Source organism: Hemibagrus wyckioides, linkage group LG08 (assembly GCF_019097595.1).
Source record: "Hemibagrus wyckioides isolate EC202008001 linkage group LG08, SWU_Hwy_1.0, whole genome shotgun sequence".
Classification (NCBI taxonomy): Eukaryota; Metazoa; Chordata; class Actinopteri; order Siluriformes; family Bagridae; genus Hemibagrus; species Hemibagrus wyckioides.
The window spans coordinates 1,054,207-1,065,000 of NC_080717.1; the positions used below are offsets into that span (position 1 = coordinate 1,054,207).

The window sequence follows — 10,794 nt, forward strand, 5'->3', positions numbered from 1 at the left end:
GGAAGCTGCACGTGGTCACTGCGTGTGTTATGAGCGTGCGAGTTTCTCACAGCCACTGATCAGGTCATTAATTTCTGCTCTGTAATTTCTTATTTAATCACGTCTGCAGTGTAACGTCACTCTGAGCTGTACCGCCCGAGACAACGCTGAGATGGCAGATTTGCAGAAGTTCCAGGAGAACACTTTGTACTCCAGCAGAACCTTTACGCAGCAGTGTGAGTCACGTGACATGAACCTGCTTTATTCTGTCTAAATGCTTGTGATATTTGACGTGTGAGTGATCTTTCCCCTGAGCTGGGGCTGCTGCCTGATTTCCTCCACGAATCCTTCCACAGGAACCCGTGTCTGTTTGATCTGTCTGAAGTTATGGCTTTTCCTGACACTGGGGTGAATTTCAAGTCCTGATGATGTGTGAACTTTGGCTGACATCCTAATGGCCTTTATACCTCAGGATGTGAGCGAGTAACAAACATAAATAAATCTGTGAAGTTTGCACAGTTGGTTAACTAATAACAAACTATTTCAATTTCATCAGAAATCTAAAAACAAGTCATGTAGACAGAATAGATTTCTCTAATTCACTAATTCACATCACCAAGCAAAAGCCTTCGAGTTCCTGGTAGACACATTTCCCTATTAACCTGAAGAGGGAGAATAAAGAGAAGCCACTGACTGTTTATAGCTGCTAGAACTTAAGTGACTGGTTTCACCAACATTAAATGTGATTATAAACAGATAAATAGTATGACATGTTGCTCGTTAATACAAGTAAATAAAGAAATAAATCATAGGAGAGTTGCTGTGGTGTGAAAGGAATAACACACTTGGGTTGTGCTGTTAGAGGAAAATAATCAACATCATGGTGGTCACAGTGACTCTTCGTCATCAGGGTACCATAGCATAAATAAACCAGTAAAAACCAGTGTGTAGTTAAGGACTGGTGACTTAAAATTAACTTAAAATGACTGGTAAATTAAGAGTTACGTTAATGAGAGTTAATAAGAGAATAAATCTGTTGCTGAACTAGTTGTGAAGATGCAGACGTTTTCTTCATGTTTCAAAAAATCAGCCCTGAGAATTCACTAAAGGAACTTTATTTCTGTCTGGTCAGTGACATCATCATCTATCGCATTAAAACCCAAACTTCTGAGCTACAGTATCAGTTACCAAGTCGACGGGGAGTCACTCACCTGTGTCGGAAATCTTTATTCCTTTGAGCAGCAATGAAGAAGAAGAAGAAAACATGCAAACAGGCCACATGTAAATAAATATTAACGCTAACAGAGAAAATGCGTCATCACATTACAAAGATCCTTTATATCATTCATAATAAACATCAATCAAAGTGTCAGTCAAGCCATCCACTCTGCAGTGCACTCGCTCCATCATAAAATCAATCCACGTCCGCCGCTCCTCTCCACACTTTACATCATTCTTCAGCTTGTCCCTGAAGCTCACACCTCCAGCGTATCGCTGCGTTAGTGGGAATCAGACCACTCGCTTTGAAGTCTTTCACACAGAGAGAGGAAACTAATCATTTCATTTCGATTTAAGTCTCGAGAGACTCGCGGAGGCCGAGCTTTCACCTTCAACACAGTCACGTTATACATATACAAGATGGAACGACAGCAAGAAAGAAAGGGATGTAGATTGAAAAATACAGAAAAATGCAGAAAAAGCAGCTGCTCAGTGATGACTTAATGATGGAGCTTCCAATCCAACAGAAATGTGTTATTTAAAAAAAGATGCAGATCATAAATAATACAGGACGGCTTTTAAAACCTAGCAGTGCTAATGGACATCGCTGAGAAGTCCAGCTCTCAGAACTTCATCTCTCAGAACTTCATCTCTCAGAACTCCACTCTGTTTAAAGAAAAGAGAAGAACTGAGAATGAGAATAACCTCACAGCATTTATCAGGAATCTCTCCCCAGAGTGGCGTTCAATTATACATCTATCTGTCCATTCATCTACCTCTCCATCTATTCCACAGCTTCGCAAGTCTGTTTATCCTTCCATTTATCCACTAATCAATCCACCCATCCATCCATCCATACGTCTGTACACCCATTCCTACAACTGTCAAAATATCCAATCAGTGAAATCTCATTCATTCATTCAGCCACTCATACAGTTGGGCCTCCATCCATCCATCCATCCATGCACCCATCCACTCACCCATCTATCCCTGCATGCATTTGTCCCTCCATTCTTTTCTTCATGCTATCTACTCATCCCACCGTTGCTCACCTGAGCTCCATGATGCTGGTAACATTTCCTGATGGATCAATGCGTCTGATGTAGTTGAAGTCTCCCACATACAGACTTCCATCTTTGCCCCATGCCAGCGCTACAGGTGCGAGCAGCTTGTTCCCCCCAGCCGGAGCATTACAGCTGGGGCAGGAGATGCTCCTCCGGCGTCCATTACCCATGACGGTGCTGATGACTGGGGGCAGCTGGGACAGGAACACGTTCTCACCATTTCCTTTATACAGGATCCCTGAGCCACAAGACACATCAGAAGAATTCGGTGTTCAGGAGCTGACTCAGCAGCAGCTGCAGCTCACGCTGGTATTGACCAACACTTGGGTCTATTAAGCAGATCAATGACATTACAGTGAAGTGCTCAGGAATTCATTCTCCTTCATTCCATTGATTCTAAATTCATGAGACACATTACAGTGCGTGCTTCAAGATCTGAACGAATAACATGCCTTCTGGGATTGAGATATGCTAATGGACATCAAAGTATCAATAGAAGAATCTTACAGGAGTCTGAGGTGCATTTAGATCCTTTCTGGATTTGTAATGTGTTTCAGAGGAACACTGGGGTTCACATTATCCATCACATGCTCACTCTTAGAACAAAAGGGTTTTTTGGCTTGTTAGCTTTCTAATCAGGTCCTACCTGAAAACTTTACTCCAGAGGGATAAACTAAAGAATCTTTAAAGTTCTGAAAGCAAACTAAGCTCTCTAGACTGGAACCTGCACTAGCCAGCTGAAGAGCTAAACCCCAGTTCAGTTCATTTGAATTCTTCATGGTCCAGTACATATGTTAAGAGGAATAAAAAACATCCTAATTATGTCCTCAAGCTGAAAACCTATCTAATGATGTTTTGTAAAGATTTGTTAAGATTTATCATACAGGGTTTGCCTGTTTTCAGGTAAGATCTCAACGATTCTAACCATTAATCATTCACAGCGATCTCCATCATCTGTCCTTCCGCCCCTTCATCGATTCCATCATTATTTATTTAAAATCTTGGCACTTACACAACAAAGGCTCATGCAAAGTCTTTGGCTTCAAAGAAGAAGGCCATGGACCATCAATAATGTACAGTGTGCAACATGTTAGTGTTCCTGCACCTGCTCTCGTCTGGGAATCAGACCTCTTCCTGATCCACAGGCTGCAGCCGGTTTAAAATCTAACGATCCTGATTTTATTTATTTCCTGTTCAAACACAATCCACCTGATAAACCGAGATCAGATTCACATTAGTCTGCTTTCCTGAGTGCAGTCCAGACGTCCAAGTCCATGACCTAGAACTATTTATATTTTTATCAGTTATTGACTGTTTGAGAAATGGTCTTTAAACAAACAACAACAACAAAAAAATAAGTATGGTTGTTGGTTATAATGGTTATCTTGCTGAGAGATAAGGGGCAAAGTTTATACTGATGATTAGAACACGCAAAGAAATGACAGAAATAAATCATTAAAGTTCAAGGAACTTTTGATGTTCTTCATACAGAAACCCTGGCAGTAGCAAGGTTTAAACTTTAAAGATAGCTCTTTATGTTAGGTAACTACCCATTTTTTCTAGTTAACAGATGCAATCAAAAATTAAACCTAGGCTCCGCCCATGTTGACCCAGGAACATCCGTACAATCAGGATGTTTTGAATCTTCTGTTTGGCCACAAAGGGAGCTGCAGCACTGCAATCATTCAGTATGATTAAGAAGCGCGGTGATGTATTGAGCGACGGACGCGGTCAGAGGGGACGTCCGAGCCGATATCAGCCTCTTTCCTCATTCAAAATCCAACACGTCCGACAAATCCTCACTTAACGAAGATGAATCGGTCTGCACAGCCGCATTTAACTCGTCTGACCTTGACACAAAGACGACGTGGTGGAGACAACTCCTGCTCCGACTTCCTTTAACTTCCTTTCTTGTGAGGTGAAGATGGAGATGAAATGAAGATGTTACATTTCCACTCTGGATCTTTTTATCAACTAATTATACAGAAAACATCCATCCAGAGGTCAGGAGCATGCGGTCAAAGCCTTAAAAAAGGGGGAAAAACCCTGACAACTCAGATGTGCAGCAGTGTGTACTGTGTGAGCCTTCATCACAGAAACCTTCCTCCATAATGTAATGCTTATGATCATGGATTATTCAGCTTCAGATCTCGCATGACCGAGCAACAGTCCAATAAACAAACACATGAATAAAATGTCAAGCCAACAAGACGCACATCTAATCCGTCAAGCATCTCGGATATTTCCAAAAACACGTCGGCCCAATGAGCTGGACAGAAATCGAAGAGGGAATGGATTTTACTCTGCACATAATGAGCACACGTGGTGGGTTTGACGTGCTGAAGATCTGATCGATAATCCGCTCGGGCGCTGAGAATCGGAATGCTAAACCATAATCAATCTCCACTGATGTTTATAATACAGACGTCTCTCATCATGGGCTAATCTGTTACAGAAATCTAATAGCCAACTCTAATGCTAGCATTCAGGGACTAGTTAGCATCATTAGCATAAACTGGTCAAACTTTATCAGTAATATTCAAAGGATCCTGGTAAACATGTGAGCTATGTTGGTAGCCAGGTGCTACGCTAGCAAGTGCTGACTGACTCCCACATTTACAGGTGATTTAGTGTTCATATTCTGACCAGCCCAGATTAAACGAGAACTTTTTCAATCTGGATTCTAAAAAGCTTTCCTGATGTTCTCCTTAACACCACTCCAGAGAAAACGAGAAAACGTCCAGCGACGGACCTGCAAGTGACGCTTGGGTGAGTGAAATGTATGAGACGAGCTGTGCTACTTCAGGAGATCAGCAGGATACACCAGAGATAAAGAGGCAGGAAGAGCTGGAAGTGTCAGGAGCAGGGCTCAGTAGTTAATATGGAACTTAACAGATCACTCAGAAGACCGGAGTAATAAGCACCTCGGAGCGCATCGTCCTCGAGTCGCTGCTTTCTGAACGATCTGAAGCTTCATTTAAGAGGCAGCAGAAGAGGAACACGTTCCAGTTGTCTGCTCTAGAGCTTCTCGAGGCATGCCCTCGTTCCTCAGCACGGTATAGCGTTAGCATGTTGCTCACTTTAGCTATGAGAGTCTTATTCCTGTTTCTAAACTGACCTTGTGCAGCATTAAACACAATTAATGATCTTATTACAGATTTATTTAATATCATAGCCTTATTTCTATCTGAATTTAAAAGAATTGAAGTTTCTTTCTTTCTAAAACATAAATAATAGAAAAGAAAGAAACAACACAGGGCCTCTAATGGACCTTCTAATGTCTCCATCTTCATCTCCTGGGTTCTGAGGTAAGCACTCTGCTTCTCGCTGGTTATTGATGCTCTTACAGTGAGTGCTCTGATATCATTATTATTTCAGCATTTAGCAGAAATGCAGTCACATGACTCACGATGAGAAGAGGCTTAAGGTAAACATTTTACATTTTAATTTGCCTCAATAAATGTTAGATATTCCAGACATTTTTATTTCACTTCCTTCCTTCCTTCCTTCCTTCCTTCCTTCCTTCCTTCCTTCCTAACACAACGTTCTGAACAACTGTGTGAAAATTCAGGCCTTCAGGTATTTATATTTTTATTTCTGTTATAGGAATTAACCTCATTTGCAAAATTTATTCTATTCCTTTTTGTTTTAATCCCCACAGACCTGCTAATAAAACTCTGGAGGTGTTTATCAGGACTGAAGGTCTGTTTCTGTAAAGTAGGTCATGAAGGCGCAGGTAGATAAATGTAAGCCTAATGTCACTTTCACACACACTGAGAGAGAGAAAGCTGTAGTGAGGTGATCAGACATCTAATCCACCCTGCGCTCAGTCGGCTGAGTGTCTTTACATCATCAGCTGCGAGACAAATGGGATTGTCAAACCCGCGCTCTGCTTTCTGCAAATTAATTACGCTAGTGAGACTCGACGCCTCGCCTTTTTTTTTATTCCGTCCTTTATTCCTCTGATGAAGAGCGAGGCAGAGAGTTAAAGGTGATGTGTTCGTATGTTAAAGCTTACTTGTAATTTATGAAACTCAGACTAGCGTATTGGCACAGCGGCGCTGAGGAACGTGTCGTTTCTGTAAATCACTAAATCAGGAGTTAAAGAGATTAGGAGTGCAGCTGCTGCGTAAATCACCGGCTTCGCTATTGGATTTATTTCTTTATCAGTTGTAACCTGAGTGATTATAATGTCTGAGGTGCGGCTGATTATAAACCTCCTGAGTACGAGTTTAAAGCACAATGAGAAATAAGATGTTGAGAATAAAAACATCACATGAAGTTTATCAGAGAAAGTCCTCATTAAAATGTGCCAGCTTTATCAGGATCTTTATTTATTTTAATAATTATTGCTTTATTATTCATACATAAAGTAAGATTTTATTAAACATATTAAATGACACGTCACACAGCGGGGCCCAGCGAACTGCATCTGATAGAGCTAAGCTAGTTTTGTCAATCGGCATACGTTGCCATGGTAACAGAGCATGGTTTTAGATGTTCTCAGGAATAAGCCCAGGTTACTGAGGGAACTTGACACAAGGACACAAGGGGGCGGAGTCATAGGTGTGCACTAATGACATCACACGTCAGTGATTGGTTAACAAAGCCGTGAAGATCCGCCGCACCTCACTGACGAATTTCTAATCGCTGGAAGTTAAGAGGGTCGAGTTTTCTTCAGATCCCAAAGCAAATTTAGGGGTTAGGAAGAAAGATATGATCGTTTCCATGGAAACAGCAGCGCCTTTATTCCAACACTGCAGATTATTTTTCACCATACAAAGAAAACCAACTGGGGCTTTTTACAATAAACGTTCCACTATAAAATCTAAAGAGCTGCTGAGGGTCTGTGGGACTGGGGTTCAGTCATAAACAGAACATGAAGGTTAATAACTCTGTAAAGCGGCATGATGGGACACATAAAGCAAGATAATCATAAAACGCCAAGGATAACAGCACAATATCAGCGCTGATCTCATACTTTATCTCTGCTTTACTTCCTCTGAGCGCAGTGCGCTTCTTTCTCACCCTCATTTTAGTAAATAACGGCTTTTAAATCCTGTTTTTTCGCCCACGCTCGCTCTTACAGCTAATACACTGATTTACACACAAACTGAATTACACAGGGTTCTTTAGTAAAGAACGTAGAGGTGTTTATTACTGCATGGATGTGGAACAGGGCAGTTAGTTTACTGTGGCCTTCTGAGCTTTTACAGAAACATCAGTTGGCCCTTATCCTCCATGTAGGCATGTTGCCATGTAGGCAACACAGAAGCCCTGATTCCTCACACAGACTCTTCTTTAAAGAGAACGAGGGAGTGAAAGCCATCAACCAGAAGATTTCTGAGCAAGCTTGGATCTCCATCCACACACTCAGATTCCTGTAGAAGATTCGTTCATTTAGAACATGTTCAGGTAAGGAAGAAAGCTTTCACTCTGGAAGAAACCATTCCTAAAGTGAGAAGAGCTGGACCATGCAAACTTGGTGTCTCTTTTTAAAAGGTTGCAGCCAGAGATGATGTAGGACCTCGTGGCTGATTTTTCTCTGAGTGGATAATGAGGTTCTCTGGTTTGTCTAATCGAAGAACCCTTGATAGTTCTACACAAAACCCTTTTTAGAATCCATTTAAAAATGTAGAACCATTAAGCTTCCAAAGAACCTCTGAGGAACCGTACTGTACACCACAATGCAGAAAGATACCAGAGGTTATTCTATAGGACTTGAGAATCTTTTTATGCAGACGAAACTAAACACACACTTTCATACTAAATAGTACTACTTCCTTTTCACTAACCCCGCCCCCTGCTTCAGCACCACCTACTGTGTCCAGGAGTTCTAGCCACTTTTAGAAGAACCTGCCACTGAAGACTTATCTTCTACACACATTAACATCCGTAAATCTTTAAAACAACGTGATCGAGTGTCATAGACGGAACCTTAAATGTCAGGAAAGTTTCCATCATTAAGCAGAACTGATGAAGAACCTCAGACGAAGTCCATTTGCTTTGGCTCACTGCTAGCACGGCCAGAAAAATGACTGCAATTAAGATATTGTGAAACCCTCAGCAGTGGTCCTGCAGGAATAAATCTGATCTCCGTATTTCTCTGTCAGCATTTTGTACTCGAGAAACTACGAAGTTCATTCATCCAAATCAGACCGGAGCTGAGCGAGGGTTCTTCTGATCCTGCAGCACGTGCCGCTCGACTTTTAATCGTCCATTAATCTGAGTCATTAGCTTCGGTTGGATCGCATGCAAATGAGGAAGAGGGTCATATTTTAAGACTGGCTGAATATTTATGGTTAAAGGTGACCTCTGAGCAGCAAGAACGTGACCTCGGTAGAAACCAAGTCCCAAACACTGCTGAGGAGGAGAGCTGAGAGAAGAGCGAAGACAAAATGATCGAATACAGAAGCGTCTCACCGTTCTGAAGATCCAGGATGTGATGGTTATCCAGCGTCCAGCTGCCCATGTTAGAGGAGTCCAGTTCAAACCCCTGCAGTGTGGACCTTCTCCTCTCCCAGAGAACCACACCCAGGCACGACTCGTACTCGAAGCCCACAGACACTGAAAAAAAACACACACAGCAGAATAAGAAATAATCAAAAACATTTCTATTTTCTTTTTTAAACCAATTTCAGAAACATTTCTTAGGAATCTGAAGCTATATTTATTGGTTTTATTCACACTCAGTTCTATGCCTCATTTCATTTCAAATCTAATTAACAAAAACAAACGGAACACATTGTCTACAAAACACTCGGAAACACAGAAAAGACTCGGCAGAACATCTTTACTTAAAAAAAACAGCTTGATTATTTTCATTACAAACAGATACCAAGTGCGAGTTTCTCCTCCTTCACCACCTCCTCACTCTGCACTCTGTACCGCTGGGAACTTCACCTCACCTCAACTGTCCTTAAGAACAATTCAACTCATCTACACACACACACACACACACACACACACTGTAAGCTGTAGGTGTCAGTGTAAAGTAAAGTGTTAGCGTAGCGTCTCTGGTGGTTATGGGTGTGTGATTAGTGAATTCAGAGCCTCCTGTGTTCCCGAGCTGCAGTTTGGTTTGTAACTCTTTTGTTTCTGGTTCTAATTAATCTGACTCGGCCTGAGGCAAGAGATGTGATTGTTCTTCTCTCCGTGGCTTTGCAGCAGCAGCAACATGATAAAACATCGTCCTGCGACCTTCCGCGGTTCTGTAGCTCGTTACGCTTCAGTAGCAGACTAATTACACATGCAAACAGGGCACTGTGCTAACAGGTGGTCTCTGAAACACGGCTCTTTGGAGCTTTATTTACGAGCTGGCCGCTGCTCGGTGTCAGGCTGCGCAGGAAAAAGGCATCAGAGTGCTTACACTCGCACAAAAGAGCTAACACAGCCCACCTTCAGCCAGCAACCCCGGCTAATTATAGCTAACAATGCAGATATACCCATTACAGTGCAGACACAGAAAAAAAAACCCACTGCACCGTGAACAGCAAATCAGATTTTTTATTTCTGACCATCAACAAATTTAATCAATAATGACTTCAGGATTAAACTATAAAACTTCTGTCAAGAAAAAGAAGAAAACTTCAGACACTTTGTGATAAATATTTTTAGCAGCTACAACAACACTTTAACTAGCAGCTAGTTAGGTAGCTTTAACTAGCAGTTAGTTGAAATGACCCTAGTGGACTATGTTACTGACCCTCAGCTGCATCAGAGAATCTGTGTAGAGAAATAAACTGAGTAGTAATAAAGACACCGCAGCGACTCACCCACAGCCTCGGCCAGACCGTAGACTTTTTGTCCGTAAGCGTCGGTTTTATCCCAGATGAAGGTGAAAGAGAGTCTCGGAGATGCTGGGAACTCCTTCTGGAACATTCTTCCCTCCACGGCCACCATCAAGTGCACTTTAGCGAGGCCGAAGGGAACAACCGTCTGGGTCATGATCACCTTCAGGACGGGTTTGTAGGAGAACGCCCGAGAGCTGAGATACACCAGGCTCAGGTCGCTGCCGGGAACGGCCGTCTGCTCGTGGAGAACCTGGAGAACCACAGCATGAGCTTCACAAATTAATTCCTATTCCCTATTCCCTACTCCCGACTCTTATGTCCTTACTTCATGCTCCCAATTCCCTACACTGGTTTAGAAGAAAACTAGAAGCAGAACTAGAACTAGAACACTAGAACAGATGTAGATAATATGAACCAGAACCACAGCCAGAAATAAAACAGAAAGCAGAAGATGAATGAGACCCCAGAACTAGAATCAGAATTCAAACAATAAGAACTAAAACTAGAACTAAATCAGAATCAGAACCAAAACTTAATCTGGTTAATTATTAAACTAGACTTAAATTTAAACTAAAATTAAAACAGAACCAGAACTTGATCTAGAATCAGATCTTCTAGAACAACTAGAACAAGTCAAAATTTGAGTGACGACTAGAACCAGAACCAAACCCTCCTGATCTCAGCCATATTAGCTGGATTCCTGAAGACCCAAATCCCATGTTCTGCTTCTCTGGAGTAAC

General features: G+C 41.8%; 1 protein-coding gene across 3 annotated transcripts in view; it reads right to left on the minus strand.

The window, feature by feature from the left end:
* Positions 1 to 10,794, minus strand: part of si:dkey-237h12.3 (teneurin-3) — a 131,933-nt gene that overhangs the window by 14,436 nt on the left and 106,703 nt on the right. For all 3 annotated transcript variants that reach the window (XM_058397895.1, XM_058397894.1, XM_058397893.1), the window contains 4 exons: positions 10,037 to 10,304; positions 8,685 to 8,828; positions 2,250 to 2,499; positions 1,191 to 1,211 (listed from right to left, as the gene is read on the minus strand). In XM_058397895.1, coding sequence (XP_058253878.1) covers positions 1,191 to 1,211; positions 2,250 to 2,499; positions 8,685 to 8,828; positions 10,037 to 10,304 — 683 coding nt within the window. The remainder of the gene's footprint in view (positions 1 to 1,190; positions 1,212 to 2,249; positions 2,500 to 8,684; positions 8,829 to 10,036; positions 10,305 to 10,794) is intronic.